The 22,156-nt window shown below is 36.0% G+C and overlaps 1 protein-coding gene across 1 annotated transcript in view; it reads right to left on the bottom strand.

Moving 5' to 3' along the window:
* Positions 1–18,090, bottom strand: part of slc4a5a (solute carrier family 4 member 5a) — a 35,890-nt gene extending 17,800 nt beyond the window's left edge. The window contains exons 1-11 of the mRNA XM_087797672.1: positions 18,039–18,090; positions 17,290–17,499; positions 12,756–12,885; positions 10,394–10,554; positions 9,185–9,337; positions 8,559–8,669; positions 7,222–7,277; positions 2,972–3,129; positions 2,803–2,890; positions 1,117–1,271; positions 14–142 (exon numbers count right to left, since the gene is read on the bottom strand). Coding sequence (XP_087653798.1) covers positions 14–142; positions 1,117–1,271; positions 2,803–2,890; positions 2,972–3,129; positions 7,222–7,277; positions 8,559–8,669; positions 9,185–9,337; positions 10,394–10,554; positions 12,756–12,885; positions 17,290–17,499; positions 18,039–18,090 — 1,403 coding nt within the window. The remainder of the gene's footprint in view (positions 1–13; positions 143–1,116; positions 1,272–2,802; positions 2,891–2,971; positions 3,130–7,221; positions 7,278–8,558; positions 8,670–9,184; positions 9,338–10,393; positions 10,555–12,755; positions 12,886–17,289; positions 17,500–18,038) is intronic.
* Positions 18,091–22,156: the final 4,066 nt, after the last annotated feature.

Below are 22,156 nucleotides of genomic sequence, written 5' to 3'. Positions count from 1 at the left end.
TGTCAACACCCACCGTCCAGTGAACGCCAGCTCTTCTCCAAGCTCATGTTGTGCTGGCATCTCATCATCTTCTGCCAGACCTCCTCCTCCACCAGCTTTTCCATTCATCTGGCCAGGTTCATTCAATGAAAATACTGATTTCCTGCAAAAATATAAATACAGTATAGATGGTAACTCAACTGTTCATCTAAAAACTTACCGTATTTGTCTGGTTAGTTAGAAAAAAACAAGCAAACAATATGATGTTGAATAATAAAAAGGTGTTAAACTCTTGGTTAGCAAGACAATTCATATAAATATATGAATATAAAAGACCTAAAACTGGATAAGTCTGTTTGAGTTTCTGAAGGATTCAGGAGGGATAACAACAGGTTGAAAAGTAATCTCAAATTCAAATTGTTGTTGGACTTTTGATCAGTTGTGAATTGTTAAAATTTCATGTGGTTGGTTCAATCTGTAACATTGAATTTTCAAAATATTAAAGTATTATCTGTGATGCCATCCAACTATTGCAGTCACCCAGTTAGCCAGACTCCAGTCCAGAATTATTATCTATATTACATCACATGTGTGTTAACCAGTCTGTACATATACCAATTTGGCTCTGTATGTACACTTTCTACAGCCTGCCTCAAGTGGACCCTCGGTGAAATGCAGCTATTTGCCATTCCACATTGGCACCACTTTTCAAAAGTCAACGTTGCCCCTTCACCCTTCCATACAGAGTTATACAACAAAAATATTCATACATGTGAAAATGGATATTGTGTGAGACAAATAAAAAAATGGTCATCAACCTAATGTTTTTTAGTTTATGTATATGTATGTTACAGTCAATCATCCTTCTCTCAATAAAACAAAAATAGCAATTTTAATAATGCTTAAGTCCCAACAAATATTTTTAATGTTATTCTTCTACCATAAATGGCAACCCAAAATGGCCCTTACATAACATGCTCAATCAATATGCATAATTGCTCTGTAAACTCTTCATAATAATGTTAATAATGTGGTCATATCTAATGTGGTCTGCAGAATGAAATGCCATCAATGATTTGAAGTCACTGTTGTTTGCTTCACACTTGGCAGAATGCTAAATGAATGATAAAAGCCAACCTTTTGTCAGCAGTAGGGGTTTTCTTTGGCGGTTCAATACGGATTTTGGGGTCCCATTCTCCAGGTGGAAGGACAATCACCTCATCCAGAAATTCATCAATGCCTGCAATGAGATCGTCACGATCTCTGGCCTTGTATGCGACATCACTGAAGAGCTAAAAGGAAGACATACAGATAAAGATTCATATCAAATATATTCACATATAATACTGAGATGATGTAGGAGTCATACTGACACTTTGACCCTGTTTATATTAGTGAAAAAAGACACCTGCCATTCATATTTATGAATTATGAAAACCTATAAAACACAACTGGTCTGTGGTATCAGGAGAAGAAGGTGGCATCGATTTTCTACCTCCCACTTTAAACACTAACTTGATTTTGCTTCACATGCCTGCGTTTGCACAGCATGTCGATTTTCTTTTGACTCCTGCAAACAAATTCGAATACATTTTGCAGACGTCACTGTCGCATGTGTAGGAGGAATGTGGCACAGCTCAGTGCTGAAAGATGCTTAGAACTTGCAACATCTGTTTTCATTCACACTTCAAGAAATGAGAACTTCAGATACAGAAAAGCATCCCAAAATGATATCCGTTAATAGCTTTTGCCCGAGATGCAAAATAACATAAGAAAAAGCATTTGAGACATGGATGCACAATCTATTCGTTACATAATAAAATAAAGATGATAAACAAAATAATAAAGAATATAAACTGATTAAGTAAATTTCAGAGATAGTTTCACGGCAGTGAGGTGGAGTTATTATGCTTGTCTTAGTTTTAGTGTCGGTGGGATATTATTTTACAGATTCACTGTCATGAGTCTACATGTTCCTCCTTGTGTTTCCGGTTTTATTGTGAAATCCGCTCCCTTCTGTGTCTGTGCTAGTCTTACTTCCCCCCTGTCTGAGTTGTAATTGTTCCCAGCTGTGTCTTGTTAGTCCCGCCCCCAGCTGTTGCTGATTGCTCCCCTGTCTATTTAAACCCCCACTTTCTGTCACGTCCTCGTCTTGATGTCATCTTCGTATCGGACTCGTATGAACACGCTAAGTACTCGTACCTCTTGCCTGCCTCTTGTTACCGAATATTGATCTGTTGGATTACTTCTCTGCCTTCCCCTTCGGAATAAAAGCAAGTTTCTACAATTGAACTCTGCGCCTGGGTTTCTCCGTTCTGCACCCTGACATTCACTTTATTGGCCAATTGATAAAAGGTAGAACAGGTTGCAACGGTTTAATGTAGTTTTTCAATAATATATCTTGTTGTTCATTTACTTTTGTTTTCATAATCCTCCTGGCAGGAGGGTTTTCATTTTAGGATATTCAGAACTCCTCAGTGTGTGTGTTACAAAAACAGAAGTGTGTTACAGAAGGTTTTTACAATCTATGAGTAACCCAAGTCACAAATGCAACTTGTTTAAACTTAATTCAACAAGGAGACAAGTCAATGATTATTAAAATATAAATTAATTAAACTTGCAAGGACCAGTGGTTTGAGGCTGTGAAGGTTCGCCAGCCATTTAAAAATATCTTAACTGAAAGCATACATCTATATTAAATACAAAATGATGCTAAAAATATATCATGTTGATTTAAACTGGATAATTCTCCCCATAGTTTCCTAGACAGGGTGTAAGCTCATGCCAGTGGAATGAATTAGAAAAACAATTATAGGCACTTACGTCATCCACCATTAGGGTTGCTATAGCTCTGCCGATCTCATTATACGACTTGGCCTTTCCTTGAGGTCCCAAGAGAATAAACAAGAACCTGGAGGAGTGATGAGACAAACGTGAAGTACATACAAAGATGGCAGGCAACAAGAAGGATTGAAGAACGACATGCAGTAACCTGGTAGGTACTGGAACCTCTGTCAAACCTCCCAATGTGGTGGCTTGGGAGAGACGAACAAATGCGACAAAGGGTTTGTTGAGGAAATCCACTTCTCCGACCAGAACATTGGAGGCTTCTGCATCCCTGGGGATTTTCTTCATGAATTTGTTTTTCAGCTTTTGAGAAAAGCACACAGAGATAAAGTTGGGTGTCTGCAGTGAACAACTTTTCTGATGAAGAGTGGCACACTTATAAATGGCAACTAAAATAAATATATCATATACAATGAAACCCTCCTCTTGCACGTCTGACGTCCTTCCATGTAGGCTCTTTATTAAAGTGTTTGATGTAGGTGGCCCCTGGGTTACCAAAATGGTAAACCTCTCTCCCTCCACATCATTGTGGCATGCCATTGTGGAGCCTTTGCTTAAAAAGCCAGGCTTAGACCCGACTGACCTCAGTAATTTCAGACCTATTCCTAAGCTTCCATTCTTGTCCAAGTTCTTAGAGAAGGTGGTGTCTGAGCAACTATCTTTGTTCCTGGATCAAAGCGACATCCATGAGAAGTTTCAGTCTGGCTTCCGCAAACATCACTCTACGGAGACAGCCTTACTGAAAATGTCCAGTGACATCACAATGTCTGCTGATTCGGGTCAATACACTGTTCTGGTTCTCTTGGATCTGTCCTCAGCCTTTGACACAGTTGATCACCAGATCCTGCTGAGAAGACTGAGGGATGAAGTGGGACTGTCAGGGTCTATGTTACAGTGGTTCTCGTCATACCTTTCTGGGCGCAGTTTTAGTGTATCTGCCAATCAAATGAGGTCTGAATCAGCAGATCTATTGTGTGGAGTCCCTCAAGGCTCTGTTTTAGGTCCTTTATCATTTTTGCTGTACCTGATTCCCCTGGGTAAAATAATTAAAGATTTCCTGATGTTTCTAATCACATTTTTGCTGATGACATCCATCTCTACTGCTCTTTTGATCCAACTGAGCCCGAGAGGCTGAACAGCTTAGTCAATTGTTTGCTAGAAATCAAAAAATGGCTGAGTGAAAACACTTTGCAGCTAAATAGGACAAAACTGAAACTCTGGTTGATAAAGTTCCAGAGATAAGTCAGTACTTGAGTGACTTAGGTCAGTCTGTCAAACTGAGCTTGAGAAACCTGGGTGTTGTATTTGACAAAGACATGTCTCTAGTTCAACACTGCAGAAAACTGACCAAAACTTTTTCCTTTAACTGAGAAAAATCTCTAAACTTAGGAAAATGTTGCCACAACACAATTTTGATCTTATAATCCATGTATTTGTGTCTTCTCGTTCAGACTATTGTAACAGTTTATTTTCGTGTATAAACAAGAAGGAGCTGTTAATACTTAATACATTACTTTCTTACTTACTTACTTACTATTGTACCATAGCCATGATACAGCTAGTAAAGTAAAGTAAAGGTTATTTTTAAAGTTCCTTTCAAGACCAGGGTCACAAGCGCTTTAACAATCGAACAATTCAAACAATACACAGTTAAAAATAAAATACTTTAAAAGATCAGACACATAGATAATAGATAATAAACACAGGAGTCCCAGAAAATCAAGGAAAAGCCTGCACAAATAAAAACGTCTTAAGATGTTTCTTGAAGGAGACCGTAGACTCCATCAAACACAAAGCGAGAGGAAGATCGTTCCAAAGCTTATGAGCTCCTCTAGTCCGGAAGCGTGCGTGCTGAACCAGTAGATTCAGTAGATTCATAAACCAAAGAGCCCGAGCTGCTGTGACATTTTTTTAAAGTTTTTTTTAAGTTGAGTTATTCTGAATGTTTACTATTAAGTATTAAAATCATGATGTTCGCTTTCTCCAGCGCCCGAAAGTCCAATTAAGAACTGGCTCGCCTGCGTTGCTTTTGCTGCATGTTGAGCTATGTAAATATGACGTCACAAGTGGGCTATTCAAGAAGAGCCTTTCCACCCACGCCAGAGACCGGATATGATCAATGACGACACAGACCAAGATTTAAATCAGAACGAGAATCAAAGAATATAGTTTATCAATGTAAAGAGTTCTAAAAATATACAAAATTATGTTGATGATTAAAACTATGTTAATTTAAAACTAAAAAACTAAAATAAATAAAAGATAAAACCATAAATAAAGCCAAATAAACAGCCAAATCAGTGGGAGGGTCGGCGCTCCAGCGCCCTGTGTGGGCCAGCAGCACCTACCGAGCTGGGGTGTAAGGCTGGATCAGATCAATGATGTAAGGAGGAGCCTGACCATGAATAGCTCTGAAAGTAAGAACCAGAATTTTAAAATTGATCCTGAAAGAAACTGGCCGCCAATGCAGAGTTTTAATGATCTGAGAAATATGAGTTCTTCTACTTGAGCGGGTCAGAATTCTCGCTACAGAGTAACCTAACGTAACCAGTCAGACATAAATGTTTTTCGTGTTCATTTGTTCTGTTAGGAACCAGTTTTTTCACATATAATACATATACTCCTTCAAATCTACACATTAGATATGAGTTGCAAAGTATATGTATCAGTAGAAAAAGAACTTCAATACCTTTAAAGTGGATCAGAAATTGAGCTCTCCATGTTATAAATAAGGACATTACAATAAACAACAACACCATTGTTTGCAGAGAAAACAAAAACTTGTGAAAGAAGTTTGCGATGAATCTGAATAGTCTGATTGCATGTTGAAAGGTGTGACAGGAAATAGAATGACAGTACAATAGCACTCAATAGAACAGAGAGCTAATGACCTGCAGCCTTCATCACTGGCGACATGTGAGCGACCCAGCACGAGGACAGTTGGATCTATGATCCATCTCGTGCCAGTTCAATATCAGCTCAGACAATGGCCGATCACACAAATGTCCACTTGTGTTTAATTGACGGTGACCTGCTGCTGGCCTGCGATACTTTGAAATAATTGTGGCCTTTTTTTGTAAGCAAAGGGAGTAAACATTTTACGAAAATAGCAATTGAAATTATGAAGTTAAAATGTTTAGGGGAGACATTCATTTCATACCATACCATATATTATTGCTATTTCCAGTTCTATCACTATTAATATTCTATAACTATTTTATTCATTTTTATTTTTAATATCCACTACAGGTAGGTGTGGTGCCGTGGTTAGCACTACCCTATCACAGCTAGAACGTTGAAGGTTAATTTTCAGATTGAGGCAATTTGCAACATTTCTTTGTGGAGTTTGTATGTTCTACCATTGCTTAAGTGTGTTTACCTCTGGTGCTCCTGTGACAGCCTAGTTGACCTCTACAAAGTGTTCTCTGCCCTTCACCCTAAGTGACAGGATCCAGACCCCTGCAGCCCAGATTGGGAATACGTGGTGGAAAATAACTGAATTAAATATTCATTAGCAGTCAAAAAATAACTTGGTATATTTCATTGTTTTCACTGTTTTTTAAAAAAATATTTTGGATTTTTTTTTTCTGTCAAATGATTGAAAAACTATTTGGAAATAATTGATACCACTTTATATCAAATAATCATGTTCTGTCCATTTGTATTGAGAACATAAATATAAGAGAACATGATGAATATGGAAAATGTTAAATTATTACTTCTTCTTCTTCTTCTTATTTCTTTTTTTTTTTAAATATCATTTTGTATATGTATAAGATTACTCCCATCATATTATGTTTTTTTCTTGGCCATTGATTAGGCTTATACCCCATAATAACAATCCCAGTATATAGGATTAACACTTTTACTATAATAAACGGAGCATGGGTGGAAAGCGTCACCACAATCAGATTTCTGGAACAAACAGTACAACTACTTTACCTAAACCAGCCCACGGTGTGTGTACACACACACGGTGGAATATGGCTCAATGCAAGCCCACAAAGTAATTGTGGATAGTAATTACCACAGCTAAATAAATTCACCAGCTGCCCTCTGGCCACTCTGAAAAACATATTCACATTCTGTTGCCTAAAAACACCAACACAAACCACATTATGTGTTGGCACATTCACACTATGCTCCGACAGTGCTGACGTCAAAGCTGTTGATTCAGCATGTCACTTATGTGACAAGGAGAACGGCAATGAAGGCAACAGAGTCGAGGGGAACATTCAATCCAGTGTTACGCTTCTATGCATTTAAATAGATGATTTTGCCCTGTTTGAGATATATGCGTGGACATTTTAAGCGAAAGCTCCCTGAAGAATAAATCATCTACCATTAAAAAAAAAGGTTGTTTTCATTTCCTTAGTAAATATTTATAATTGTTACCTGATCTGTGCTCGGTGTATCAGCGATGTCGTTCATACTCCTGCTCTGAGCATGACCTGCAGAGTTAAAAAAACATATATTACATTTAATCACAAATATTACACCCCAAATCAGTCAATCAGTCAATCATCAAGTGGTGACAGCGGTTGTTTTAAGCTAATATTACTAGTTTATTTATTTATTTTTAAATCAAAGCTATATGTTTCAATCCTCTCCTGAGACCAAGAGTGTGAAGTGATGAAACTTTGACATTAGCTGGATCCATATTGTTCTATAGTTGAGTTCCAGGACTTTGAAGGCCAGAGATGTAGTTTAGATTTTATTTAGTTGAGACCTGTTTTTTTTTTTACAAACCTTTTGTTCTATGCAACCTTCAGAGGTCAAAAACAAGATGAACTCACTGTCCCCTAGGATGACCCAATTTCAACTGACTGGAGAGAATGTCGATAGCACTGCTATGCTAATGTGACATTGAAATGAATCCAGATTTACAGTTCCAGGAGCTAGTGATATGACTTTATTGTCTCATTTAAGATTCAGAAGACAGATGTTTCTGTTCTTTTTACTTTATAGAAGCATTATTCTTCAACAAAGACAAGACCATGTAGTTGACTTGTAATCAAGTCCTCTCAGCCGAAACTGTTACACTACCAGACCAAGACTTGTCCCCCCATGATCCAGTATGAAATAAAGACGTGATTATTGCATGAGTTAAAGGATATTTTCTTGATACTGAATAAACAGACCAATAACAATGTACTTTACATTATTTCAGATGCAGGAAATTCAACACAGAGGCATGATCTTTATGGCTTCTATCATAGTCTTTAGTCCTATGAAATGTCTCAATGTGTTTGAGTTATCCAGCCATTTTATGGTCTTTATGATTAAACTATTGAGATTCAGTAAATACTCAGCATTTCAAGTGAATTAATCTTTTGTGTTTCTATATCTGTCACTGGACAGTGATTGTTTTCGGGGAAATAACTTGTCTTTTTGTCAAAAGGAGCATCCTTTGAAAAGATTGTCAGCCCTCATGCCCTGATGACTGTTAGGTTTTTCCATATTAACAATATTACTTTTGGTTAAAATGAGAAGTTGTCGGTTCAATAAAACACTGTGCAGGATACATATCTACTATGTGCCTGTGATGTATTTGTGGTGCTTTCATTATTAGATCCTAAAAATAGCCACCCGATTCTACCCTGGACTTTTATCAGTGGAAATGGTCTGTCTTAAGTTGGTACAGAATGTTATTTTAATAAATCAAAAGCTATCAACTCAGAAATATCTCATGTGCGTTCTGCTGTCACACTGTGAACCTGGAAAGCACTTACGCAGACGACCGTAGTTGGCTGGCTGCTGCTTCAAACCGAGGTCTTCTGTTGATCTGTTAAAGTTGGGAACAGGTGCAGGGCAGGGTGCTCCGCGAGAACCAACTGTCCGACCTGGAGAGTTAAACAAACAGCATCAAGCAATGGAGGTGAAGATTTAAAAGTCATTTGTCGATGCATGGAGGCAGGATAGAAAATACTCAGGCAATAATTAGCTCATCAAACATTCATACAACCCCTGTAGTGAAGATTTGTAGAGACCAGGGGTTCATTCATTTACAGAGTGTGACATAAATATGCTCTATATACATTATAAATGAAGCCAACATGGGTATATAAAACGTTAAAGCCATCACAGATAAGGGAAAGATATTGCTACTTCTACCAGGTTATAATCCGGGCTAGTGTTGTGTTCAGCGTCAATCACAACAATATACTGTTTACATGTTTATGGCAAATACCCTCACATATTTTATCCTCTTTCTTTCTCAGAACTATGTTGTACAATTGATGCTTTGCAGTTGTTTAGATTATTATATGGTTGAAAAATAGCAGAGGTCTGTTCTGTTTTCCATGTCTACATAATAGCCAATTATTTTGTAAAGAGAGAAAGGGAAGTAGGGACTCACCCGTGGCTGAGGTGGACTTTCCGATGTCGGCTAGTGAGCGGTGGATGGGCTTCTTTGTTTGATGACGATGTTTTCTCAAGAGGACAAAACTGATCTTGTCTCTGAGATCTGGTGTAATCATGCCTTCCTCTATTTGTCTCTCAATGATGTCATCTACAAAAGCAAACGTTGTTAAAATAGGATTTGGGCGGCTGACACAAAAACACCTGGTGAAGAATGTTAGGATGATTTTAAGATTGCCAGTTATTCTGTTAAAAATTTTATGTCAGACTAGAATAGGCATTTTACTATGCGAATGAGTGTAGTGGTGGCCAGGTGATTGTGATAATTATAATTTGGTAAATTATCATGTAGAAACATCTCAGATTAAGTGGATAAATATATATATTTGAAACATTTTTTATTAAAAAGCATTAAAATTAAAGCATTTTTAAATAAGAATTCTACATGGTCCTCAACAACCATAACCATGTTTTTTCTCATTAACATGCAGTGCACATGGAATAAATCTAGTCGGGATCAACAGCCTGATCAGCATTCTTTTCATATTCTTCAATTTTGCCCTTTATAAGCTGTCGTCTTGATAAAATTTTCCCTCTTTAGTAGTCTCTGTGCTTCCTGAAAGCTTTTGAATGGATTTTAATCAATTAATGGCCCATTTCTGTGTCAGGTCTCATCATATTCACTTTAATCCCCAAAAGCCCTTAAGGTGTTTAATCATACTATCTTAACAACTGAGCTGTTACCCTCACTGACTCTTAACTAACCCAGCCATGCTTGTAAAGATTCTTCAAAAAGAATGATCTAGTATTTACCCTGTCAGCAAATGTATTTACATATGTACACTACTTTATGCTTATCATGTTAGAACCCTCTGAAAATACATTACTATTTTTATATTACTATTTTCTTTCTTGATTACAGGACTTTACTAATGCTAGTTTTATGTTTTTCTATGAAAGACCTCCAATTTCTATCTAAACTACTGATTCATTAGACATTATTCAATTTTATGTTTTACATTTTTCAACAGCTGATAATATGTCAGGGAACAATGTGAACTCTTTTCATCAATCCTTTGAAACTCAAGACGAATCTTAAAGTTTAAAATACAGTTATTGCTCATTTTTATTATTTATTTATTTATTTACATGCATAAGATGGGATTTTTCCTTCTAAGGTTCCATTATTGTTGATTCAACCTCTCACCGACTATTTGAGGCAGCGAATAGCCGTCCAGGTCCAAAAGAACTGTTCCGGTCTGTAGACATGTTCTGAGCTCAAACAGACTGTGCAGCGACAGGGTGGAGACGTGTGGTTTACTCCACCTCTCGCCTCCCTCCTCCACCTTCTCCTCAAACTTCACCCATCTGAGAATAGTAGACAGCGACAGAGTCAAGAAGATCAGATGAATTGTGCTTATGAGCAAAGAAGAACTTGAGTTTAGTGTTTGTTCATTAGACATGCGGCATGTATAAAAAAAATAGTGCAAATGTCTAGCTTAACTATTATGGACACAGAGGGTGATCTGCAAATATCCTATGGCTGCACATGTGTTGTGATATACACAAATGTGAAATTAACATTTCTAATTTGTATTTTGGTATTTACAAAAACATTTGTATTTTGAAATATATAATTTAAATTTACAAAACATATGTTAAACTTCTGTGTGCGTAATTACATTTACATGTGGATCAGCAATTACACAGATTCTTATGAGGGGCCGCACAGGGCAAAATTCATTCTAGACCTCTCTCACGCACATATATATATATATATACATATATATATATATGTATATGTATATATGTGTGTGTGTAAGAGTGAGTATATATGTCAATATATGTGTGAGAGGTCTAGAATGAATTTTGTCCTGTACGGTCCCTCATAGATTTTCCATGCAGTTACACGCATTAAAAGCGTACAAGTCTTGTTTATTTTGAGACAATTGTAGCTCAAAATCTGCGTTTAATGAGAGAGCACTATGGTAGCATTGAACAAGCTTAAAAGCCATTTAGGTGTAAAAAAAACCCGAAAGTAACATTATCAATCTTGTATCCAGGTTTATACGAATTAAAGCGTCTTTGCTCATATTTACTGAGCCCCCAATATTTTCAAGTTCATGAACTGCAATTAGCCTCAATGGCATCTCTAGCCTGGATAGCTCATGGCTAGAACAAACAGCTTTGACCCAGGATGTTGAACAATTCAAGCCGAGTGTTCTCTACTCACTTTTAACTGAGTATAATACAAATTCTGAATTCCCTAAAAAGACATTCTAGTCTGTAATAGTTAATAGTTCAGTTGTCTAAGAAATCGTAACAACTTAAGGCATTACATTCTTGAGAATAAACTACCTGGTGTCAATATGTGAGAATATAAATAATGGATAAAAAAAAGAAAAAAAATGGAGGTAGCCTATTTTGTAATGTTTTGTTATTAATCAAAAATGATTTATCGTTTTTGGCTAATGGCAAAATAATTGAGTTGAGAGTTGTTTTCTCCCGGACATTTCTTCAAAGCTTGTTAACTGCTACTGTAATACACTGTCATTACGCACACTTCAACGTCTGATGGCTTGACTGTGATGGCAAAAAGTGATAGTTTTACAGAACAATACTGTCAAACAATTTCAGACTCCATAAATTAAGAGTGAAATTATGTTTCACTTTGACTGGAATGGCACTTAATAGGAAACATATTGGATGCAGCTGTAGGTAAAGAAAGCAGAGTGAGACATTGAACAGTGGTTATGGCTTTATAGGGCAGAAGTCTGAACACAAGGGAAAAGAAAGCACAGTTAGAAACAAGTTAAATATGGTGATGTGTCGCTGAATAATTAAAAAAGTTATATTTGGCCTTGACAAAACACTTCAAAGTATCTACACCAATTCTAACAACAGGTTTGGTAAATATGAAAGAAAATATTTAAATTTTAATCTTAGGTAATATATTTCTGTTATGATTATTATTAGTATATGTTTCCTAAGCTTTCATTATGATTCGTCTGGTCTGAAAATCCAATATTCAAGTTCAAAACCTGAAATACTGTAATCAAAATGCCCAGAAGAAATTGTCAAAGCCCCCAATACGTAAGATTAAATATGATGTGTCAAAAAGTGTCAAAAAAGGCTAATGCCTTAGCTTCTCCATTACGCCATTTCCAAGAGCCTTTGTTTTTTGAGATAAAGGCTCTTGCTGTGTCATTTTCTGATTCAAAACTGCTGGGAAATTCAAAAACTCTCTCAGTACTTTATATGTAAGTCTCCGACCCATGGATGTAAATTAGTTTGATACTCACACACTCTCTGGGCTGGTCATACAGACAAACTTACGTAGTAAAGAACATTGTTGAAATAATAACTAGAGAGTTCTACTACATTAGTCTTGACTGATCACCTTTAAATAAATTATTACAAAAAAATAGTGATATTAATTTAAAAAACAATTATAATACTTGATCACAATCTCAAAAACGAACATGAAGCTTTTTCAGTTAAACGTGCAGCTGATTAGTTTGTAAAAGGTTTTCAAGTGTGTGATGAGAGTGTTTGAGTGCATCATCCACCTGGCAGATTCCTTCCACTCCAGCTCCTCTCCCTCTCGTTGTAAAGTGTCCATCTCAGTGAACAGAGTTGGCGTAGGCATGTCATCATCTTCACTCAAGATGTAACGCAGCCGCTCAGCTGCAGGAGACACTAGAAAAAGAGATCTATCAGTGAGTGCCTTTGTTTGAGGATTTTTATTTTTGAGCTTCAGCCAAACCACCAACTTGTATTCTTTACATTTCCCTTTCACTGTAATCCTCTTTAAAGTTTCTTACATAAAGCAAGAGTCGTCACATCTTAACTTCCAACTGGAAGCGAACCATGAGGCTGACCATTGGAAACACATGTTTAAAACTTGATATGTTAATTAAGAAAAAAAAAACCTTTTCAATGTTAACGTTTTAGGTCTCCTTTGGGAAATGTTTTGTTGTTGTTAAAAATAGGAATTGAAAATGTTTTGTACTATTTTGACAATAAATATATATATATATATATTTTTCAATATTTGATAATCATTTCGTAATGCCTTTTTCGAATGAGTGGCAGCAAACTAAATTCATTATTTATTCCATTTGATTATTTTTATATTATCTCTATTGCTCAATGGAAAAAAAGTAAAATTTCATCTGGACATGTTGTGATAATTGTATAAAGAAAGAAGCAGGGCACATTTGAAACAAGTAAGTAAATCAAGAGAGTTTAGTTTTTATATTAGTTGCACTTTAAGAGTGAAGCTCTGATGGTAGTGACACAGACGACCTGGTCCTATGTTGCACAAATGAGTCTGTTTTGCTCGCTAGGATTTTAACCAGCAACCTTAGTTGCTAACTCCCGAGCTAACCAGCCCAGCCAGAAGAAATATTAGTGTAAGGACTTCATAAATTAAGTAAATGTGTCCTTCTCCGTCAGTAGGTGCCGCTATTCTCAACATACAAATGTGGCAGTTTTGTTCCACAGGGATCAAATAAAATTGACCTTAAGATAAAGACAGAAATGTAAATCAATGGCTGCCCTTTCACAGTGCCTGCACTTCCTCTTTTCAGCAGCAGTAATGATCGCATTAGTAGAGCTGACATCAATGTCACACATGTCACCACCTGATTATAGTTATTCAATCTAGCCCATGCTTAACACATCCCGTCAAACACAGTGTAACCTTACTTATATGCAGCCGCTCCATATGATCGTTACGCATCCAACAATGAGTCGATCGCGTGGAAGCGTCATATTGACGTCAACCTACAGTGGATTCCACTTATCTGTTGTTTTTTTGAATAGGCATGTTCAACAATGTAAAGCTGCAGTAAAAATAGTGGTCTTAAATTTGATCTAATCAACATTTTGTACAGCACAATTTGATTCATTGTGTCGCATTTAAATAATATATAAGAAAAAAATGTAAACACAGTATGTATAAGAGAGTAATAATAATAGAGAAGAATAATATGAAAAATAAATTATGCATACATTCATTAAAACTCAAGAGAAAAGTAACTTTTCTGTACATATTAAATTAAAGGTAAATCTGTGTGCTTACCTCATTAATATGAATGCATTTTCAATTGCATAAGTAATATTGATGGAATGAAGAAATGGACAAAGAAATATATATCATAACTATGTTTTGTGCTGTGCTTTTACAGTATTGTTTCCCATTGAACTGAATCTTGTTTTTAATGCTCTTTAATGTAAAGCACTTTATGAATCTGTGGATCTTAAAATGTGCTGTACAACTAGTATTTATTATTATTACTAATATAATTAATATTATTATCATTTCAACAATGCATAATACCAAATAAAATACAGGCATCTTACCTGAACCTACCGGCTGAAAACAATATTTTTTTTGTATTTCAACAAAACAACAGTTTAATAAAGCTAAGAAAGATTCTACTGCAATGTGTGATCCTTTCCCTGCGCTGTGTGCTTTTCCTCAAGCCTGTGCTTGTCCCTTTATTCCCACTTACAAAAGATGATCTACAGTTGCCATGAAGTGAAGAAACATGTTCCCTATTTAGACCTAACGTAGTGATCTGCGCTCCATGCACTCACGCCTTGCTATTGTGCAGTGAGGCTTTTCAGCATGTAATAATGTTCCATCGTCAAGCCGTAGCTTTTCCTACGTCATCATAAAAACAGTTACAGCCTTGATATATCGCGTTTAAATGCATTTTTGCCATTTCTAGCGACTTTTCATTGCATCCCTAGGAATTTAAATTTGACATTAAACATGTTGCATTTTTGCGTTGTTTTTTTGAACAAAGAAAACTTATATATAAAAAATACATTTAAAATTTGAGCTAATTAGATTGAACTGATCATATTTCTATGACTACATTATGAACAACTTACAGACCTGGAGACCTGGGCAAAGGGCTAACTGCTGGACGTTATTTTTACAGCCTTGATTAAGTGGTCAAACTTCATGAAGCCTCTTCAGACTGTATGGCCAGCTCTGTTCTATAATCTATTGCTTAGAATAGCTCTTCCATTGAAAGTGCAAATCAAACCCAGCAAAGGCCATGAAGCAATGCAAGGCATGTTGACATACAGGACACAGTTACTCTTCATATCTATTCACATGTGTAATATTCACCATTCCTGTGATAGACTGGCAACCTGTCCTGGTTGTCCTGGACACCTTGTCCCAAGTAACGGTCGCCCCCAGTAACCTCTTAAAGTGGAATAAGCAGTTAAAAATGATCAATTAATATTCACTTTCAGAGTTTCAGAGTCAATTTATGTTTGTCCTTATTCTTTAAACGTGGTGTTTTAGAAAATCACATTCTTCTTAATAACAATTGTTCTTAGAAGCTAAACAAACAAATCACAGCTTTGAATGTTTGCAACGATAATCTGTTGACTTGGAGAAACTTGCAATTAGACTAATTCAATTCATAAGCCAGCAATGTGTTATAGATGCAGTCCAGAAAAGGGAATTATCTGCTGCTTTGTTATCTTTGGCACCAAACTGATTTCTAGTTTCAGCTACAGGCTTTTTAATGCAAACTTTCTTATTGAAAGAAAGTCAAGCAAACACAGACAAACGCCTGCTGCTCTTGTTACTAGTAGGATTGGAAATCAAACAGACTCACAGAGAGAAACAAACTACCCGAATAATGTCCAATAAGTGATTCGAAAGAAGATCCCCCAGTCAGCACAGCTCAACAGCTATATGAGAATCAAACCTTGTTTTGTTTTTTTAATTCGCACTGAGGTTTTTTAAAATAATACACATGAATTATTTTCCTTTAATTTTTTTGCTGGACTGACTGAATAGACATTGATTTCCTTTTTAAAATGAAAACCTTGATTAATAATCATATTTCCCCCATATATTGTTTAAATAAATGCTTTTCTTCAATTAACTGGGATTATTTCATGCCAACTTCACAACAAGAGTGTTGAATATCAGTTGCCCATCCTTTTTTGACCCGTGGGCACTGTAGTAATTAGTCCTTCAGACCGTATAGACTAAAAAATAAATACAAAAAAATAAGTTCAATATAGTTTTGGATATAGATGAGAATCTTGATTACAATCTGTCAGACTTTCAGGAAGATATGTACAAGTCTGTCATCAAAACCAGTTTTGTAATCGTCATAAACTATTGTTATGGAAAACTAAGCCCAAAATCAGGTGGTAAGGACATTAATATAAAGATCTGTGTTAGTACAGCAGAGACAAGTTAAGTGTTGTTTTCATGTCATGTTCCAATCATTTTTATTTCCTCTCTCAGTATTTTTATACTCCATTCATATGTACTCCATGATTTACATGTATAGGACTATTATATAAAAGCTGATAACATTCTCTTTGAATACAATAGCCATTGAATTGAAAGAGAAGCAGAACTCTGAAGCTCTCCTGAAATAACCACAGTGAATAAGCATTCAGCTGTATTATAAAACGCCTCTCAGGCAGTAATAATCAATTCAACCAAAATTATTTGCATACAATGGGATGCGATTTGCTCTAGTCTGAACTCTAGAAATTGCTCGTTTTAAAATCTTTTTAGGTGAAATTTGTGCCAATGTTTGATCTATTTTTTTTTTTTTTTACCATTTACTATAGGAGCTATTATGCTAAATATTTGTAAATTAAACTAGCAAAACAATTACATTGTTGTCTACCATATTTGTCTTTCTTTACAATTGCTATAAACGAATAACTGAAATAAACACACACCAATTATAGGTAATAGTGTAATGGGAAAAGGCAAGTCTTACAGTGTCTTTAATGTGTATGCTTATGTCATCTATTAGGAGTGTTTTTTAATTAAAAGAAAGTGTGGCATGACTTTAGGGGGAGGGTAAGGGATAGAGTTAGGGTTAGGATCAGAGTGAGCATGAGTATGAAATATTTGGAGTTCCTTTGGTGCCTTTGGAGCTGGACACTCAATTTCTCTGTTTTTGTTATTGTCATCATATCCTCTACTGCAAAGTTTAGTCCATTATTTGAACACACAAAGTTTTAACTACAAGTCAAATACATCAGTTATAAACAGGCTTAACAGAAAATATACAGAGCAGTGTATATATGTCCTCTTACTGATGCGGTTGATGTCTTGACCTTGGTCATTGGAGTCCATCAGACCTTCCTCAATGTCGATGTCTCTGTACTGGTCGTGCTCCTGGCGTCTCTGGTGAGTGTAGTGTCTTTCTCTGTCCAAACTGGCTGAATCTCGACTGGACCTTCTTCGCCTGCGTTTGCGCCGGTATCCTCTGGGTACTGGGACGCCAATGTAGATCGACTGGTGGTCTGAAAATAGAAGGATAGAAAGATAGGTTTAATATTAGTTATAAAACATTCAAGTAAAAAAACAAAAAACAGTAATAAGAAAATCTGATATACCTAACCAAAGCAAGATAAGGGAACAAATAGTATAACTATACACATAGTAAAACCATAAACAAACATGCATTAGGGAAAGGAAAGAAAAAATGTGACATATGTAACAAATGACAAGGAATAATAATTCTGTTAAAATTATAACTGATTCCAAAAATAACATCCTTTACAATAATGATGCTAAACTAGTTAATGAAGGTAAATCTAATGGCTACACAAGATAACAGTAGAAAGTGAATAAAAGTATTTAATTTCTCAGGCCAAAATAAAATATTAGACTCAAATTAATCTAATTTCCCATTAGTTTGTTAGGCATGTTGGATACTGGCAGGTGCTAGAAATATAAACTGTGCAAACAATTCTGCCAGCAAAAGTCTTAATTTAGATTCAGCTCTACAAAGTCAGCAGGAGGAGTTATCAGGAAGAGAGTTTGTTTCAGAGACTCTTACCCTCTTCCTCCTCATAGCGAAGATGGGACATTCCTCTGTCTCCATGGTCCATCCTTGTGGTAAAGCCAGAAATAAATAGAAATGGTTTAGAGAAAGAAACTCAGGAAAGAAATACACATTTATTTTATGTACTTTGTTGCTTAAATCCAAACCAACCTTCAACCTACCTAAATGCAAACCTACCTTCAGACATTTAAGCTTGCTCATCCACTAAATAGCACACTTTCAAGCAGAGTGGAATAACGATTTGGGAAAAGGTTTTGGAGAAATTCCAATTTACAAACCAGTTTGCATCAGTGTGAGTATTAAGAGAAACAAAGTTATCAGGACCATGGACAGCGCAAAAGCAGTTTTATTCAAGCAAGCTTGATGTATTAAACTGAGATTAACAAGAGCCAGACAGGTCAGTAATTCAGATGCATGCAGTTGGGTTAAGGGAGAAAATCACATGATTGTGCTTCTGTATTTATTTGTACATACAGATGTACACGTTTGCAGGTTTGTGTGTCCTGGCTCTATTTGTGGAACACAAGCCTCCAGCAGCAGCCGTGTGTGTGCTGACCTGCATGTTAGCTAACACTCCAGATCAATGAAAAATAATTAAAAGGAAGGCACAGTCAATGGAAATGTGCATAATTAAAAGAAAGTGAGGGTAACTTATTGCACGTGGCACCAATTGGCACATCGATTGCCACCAGCAATGTTTAGGCCACCGTGTTCCTGGTGCAAAGGTTGCACATATGCATGCATGATCACAGCTGCATATGTCCACATGACCAGGCTAATGTAAAGAAACCAGGTCTATATTGACTTCATGTCACCAACAGCACAACAGCTATACACAGAAACAAATGATCGGGACTAACGATAAGTATTGAGTTTAAGGATTTTTGAGACAATAATTTTCAATTAAATTTACAGATGTACACTTGTGACTACACTTACAAAACCTCCCCACTTATATACTCCTCAAGCATTGTTTTGCTGAATTTACTTTCTGTAGAAATTTAATTAAAAATCTTACCTTTTATTCAAATAGCAACCTCATTTTACCTGTAATAAATGTGTTTACATGTGGAAGTAAGGTGGTTTTTAAATATTTTTTAAATGCCATGTTCTATAAAAGATGATCTTTTGCTGGTTAATATAATGTGAATTTCGCTTGGTCCGTGTGTTGGTATCAATATTTGTCCGTGAAGGTTCTTATTCATCCAGGCCATGGTTATCCAAGTAGTTCAGAATCACCTGGACTGTGTAGAGTTGTAGGAAGATGTTTTGCCTCTAGTAGAGAAGTTATTTCAGTTCCAAATAAATCATTAATATTTACATTTTTTTGGTCTTGCTGTTTCGACAGCCCAGGTTTTATATGCAGGACACAGCTCTAGACCTCAGAAATCCCCTAGTGTGTTGAGTATTTTGGAGAATCAGTTAAATGCATAGTTTTTTGTTCTTTTTAAATGCTTCCTTTCAAAAGCCAGAAAGACACCCTGTATCCACAAGCGCAAAGGATTAGAATTTTAACGTGTAACTTTTATTTTACAAATTGATGGGATTACACACAGCCTGACCTTTCGGGAAATGAGTAACAACACTACCAAGCATCACACATACAGAGCAAGAGATATGAAATGCAGTAAGTAAACCCTCAAAAATCACCATGACAAATTATTTATCAGTGACAAAAAGAAAGGCAGAGAGACGAAGATGGTGAGATTTCAGTGAAAACTCCAACAATCATCCGACTTTCTGACAGCTTCTTCATTAAACCAGTGAGCACAGTTATCTAATCTGCTGTTGCTGCATTGAAGACCAAGTACAGGTCCAGCTAAAGATCGAGTAGGAGCTGAGGGTTGTAGTATTATGCTTCAAACCTCTCTTTGAAAAACTCTGCAGTAGAATTTTTTTTTAAACATGCACAAAGTAATTGATTCATCTTCATTTTATGTTGTGCTTATGCATTACTGATTAGTTATTTCAGAGTCAAATGGTTACATTTAGTTGGTCCAACGTAAAGAAAATCACTTTTCTTTACGTTTGAATATTCATGAATTTGATTTTTTTAATGATGATTATGATCTTAGGCAAATTGATACACTTTCCCTTTTCTTTAAAGACTAAAAACTACTTTACCAAAGTTATTAGTTGATGTAAATATGTCTATATATTGTTGCTGCATCCTAAGGGGGGAATAACAAGGAAAGGTGACAGGAAGCACTTCTCTAAGTTGAAACAACAAGAGTTAATGAAAGTAAAGTCCTTGCTGTTATTCTACTTCAAACTGACTAGAAATTGTTGTTTACTAACACTCAGGGTTTTAAAGTATGCATGCTTTGAAATGAAGAACAATCTACCTCCCCTCCTTGGAAAAAAAGGACCTGGTTCAGCAAAGACAGCAAGATGAAACTCAATTTCCGTAGTTCTTCATTATGTTGACCAATATTTGCTTCAAGAGAAAGAGAAATCCCAAACATGGGAAGGATAAAGATATTATCATATTATGTCATATAAATGCGAAAAACAAATCACCACAAAAAGTTGCTGACATTATCCCTAAAATTGAATAGGGTTTTTAGAGCTAAGTTATGGCTTGATGTTTGGATAATTAGTGTTGTCAACCCAGTGTCCTTCACACCCAGTGGGCAGCAGGAGAACACTGTGCCACACAAAAGAGCACATAAACAACCGCACAAGCACACAAAAAGGCTAGTGGATCAATTAGGGTCTTTCACAGCCTCCAAACATGGAAATATGCACACGTGTGGCCAGGGCCGTGGATTAACAGCCATTCATTTTTCTTCTGTTTTAATCTGATGATAATATTCCACAACAGTGTATTTGTGTACCTGAATTAATTTCATGAGAATGTTTTGATGTTTAATGGTGCATTGAATATGTTTAAAGGGTTCTAAGTAGTTTAATGAACAGCTATATGTGTGGGCATGTGTTTAATTTGTTTCCTCACACCTCATTAAACTCTCATTTAAGTTTCAGAGCACTTATGATTACTTTCCTTTTGAAATTGGAATGTGTCCCGTTTAACATTCATTGTTTATCTTTACCAGAAGGAAAATGTTTTAATAGTTCATGGTATAATCATCACATACCATTTTCAAGATTAAAACAACCAAAGGGCAGTATTCTAAATTTAAAAAATATGAAACTATAATTTATATAAAGTAAAAAGAGAAAGTGAGGTAGGAAAAGTGTCCGAATTGTATTTAAACACCTTCAAGTTGTAGGAACATTTTTTTTAATATTGGCTAATATTGATTCATAATAATAAAAATCATCCTCATAATGAAACAAATATGAAAAAAGTGCAAGTATTTATAATAGAAGGCCTAAGGATACTTTACTTACTTACTTTACTTTTTCAAGATAAATAATAATACATCGGGAAAAGTGAAAATAAAAGTCCTACCTGGATCAGTTAGTAGCCAGTAAAAGTAGATGGAAAAATGAAAGTCGCTGCTGGTGGAGCAGCATCAACGGACACATGCCAGTGAGGCTTTAACTAACTGTCTAATGGAACAAACGAAAGGGATTGTCTCTACTTGTGACTGTCTGACTGGCCACCACTCTCTGCATCCCAGCTGGTTCAATAATAGCTAAAATAGGACTTCAGGCAAAGGGGCCAAAGAGAAACGTTAGTGTCACCATCAGTGATGCTAAGGGTCAATATGTTGCATACTATCAGTAAGGATTTCCTCATACTTACATACTCACATTGACTACGTAAGCAGATGGATTCCCATTAGTTATTTTTACATTTATGAATAAGGGGAATTCCTCCAGTCTAACTTATGGCCCCATTCAGTGCTATAACTATGACCCCTGGCCGGCCTATTTAAAATAATTCTCTCTCTCCCTCTCTCTCTCTCTCTCTCTCTCTCTCTCTCTCTCTCTATATATATATATAATATCTGAGTATTAAATAATAAAATTGAGATTCTGCATTTGAGCATTCTGAGCTTTGCGCCAATGAATCAAAGGGAAGAAATTAGAGACTTAAACATAAAGAACTGAGTCGTACAGACGACTAAAGCTTTTAGAGGTAATAGAAACAGATGGCCCCTACCTTAATAATGACTATTCTGGAGTCCTTTTTTTTTACTGAG

This window comes from Callionymus lyra, chromosome 1 (genome assembly GCF_982586985.1).
Source record: "Callionymus lyra chromosome 1, fCalLyr1.hap1.1, whole genome shotgun sequence".
Taxonomy (NCBI): domain Eukaryota; kingdom Metazoa; phylum Chordata; class Actinopteri; order Syngnathiformes; family Callionymidae; genus Callionymus; species Callionymus lyra.
The sequence above is the reverse complement of the archived record's forward strand: the minus strand, read 5'-3'. Positions and strand labels throughout refer to the sequence as shown.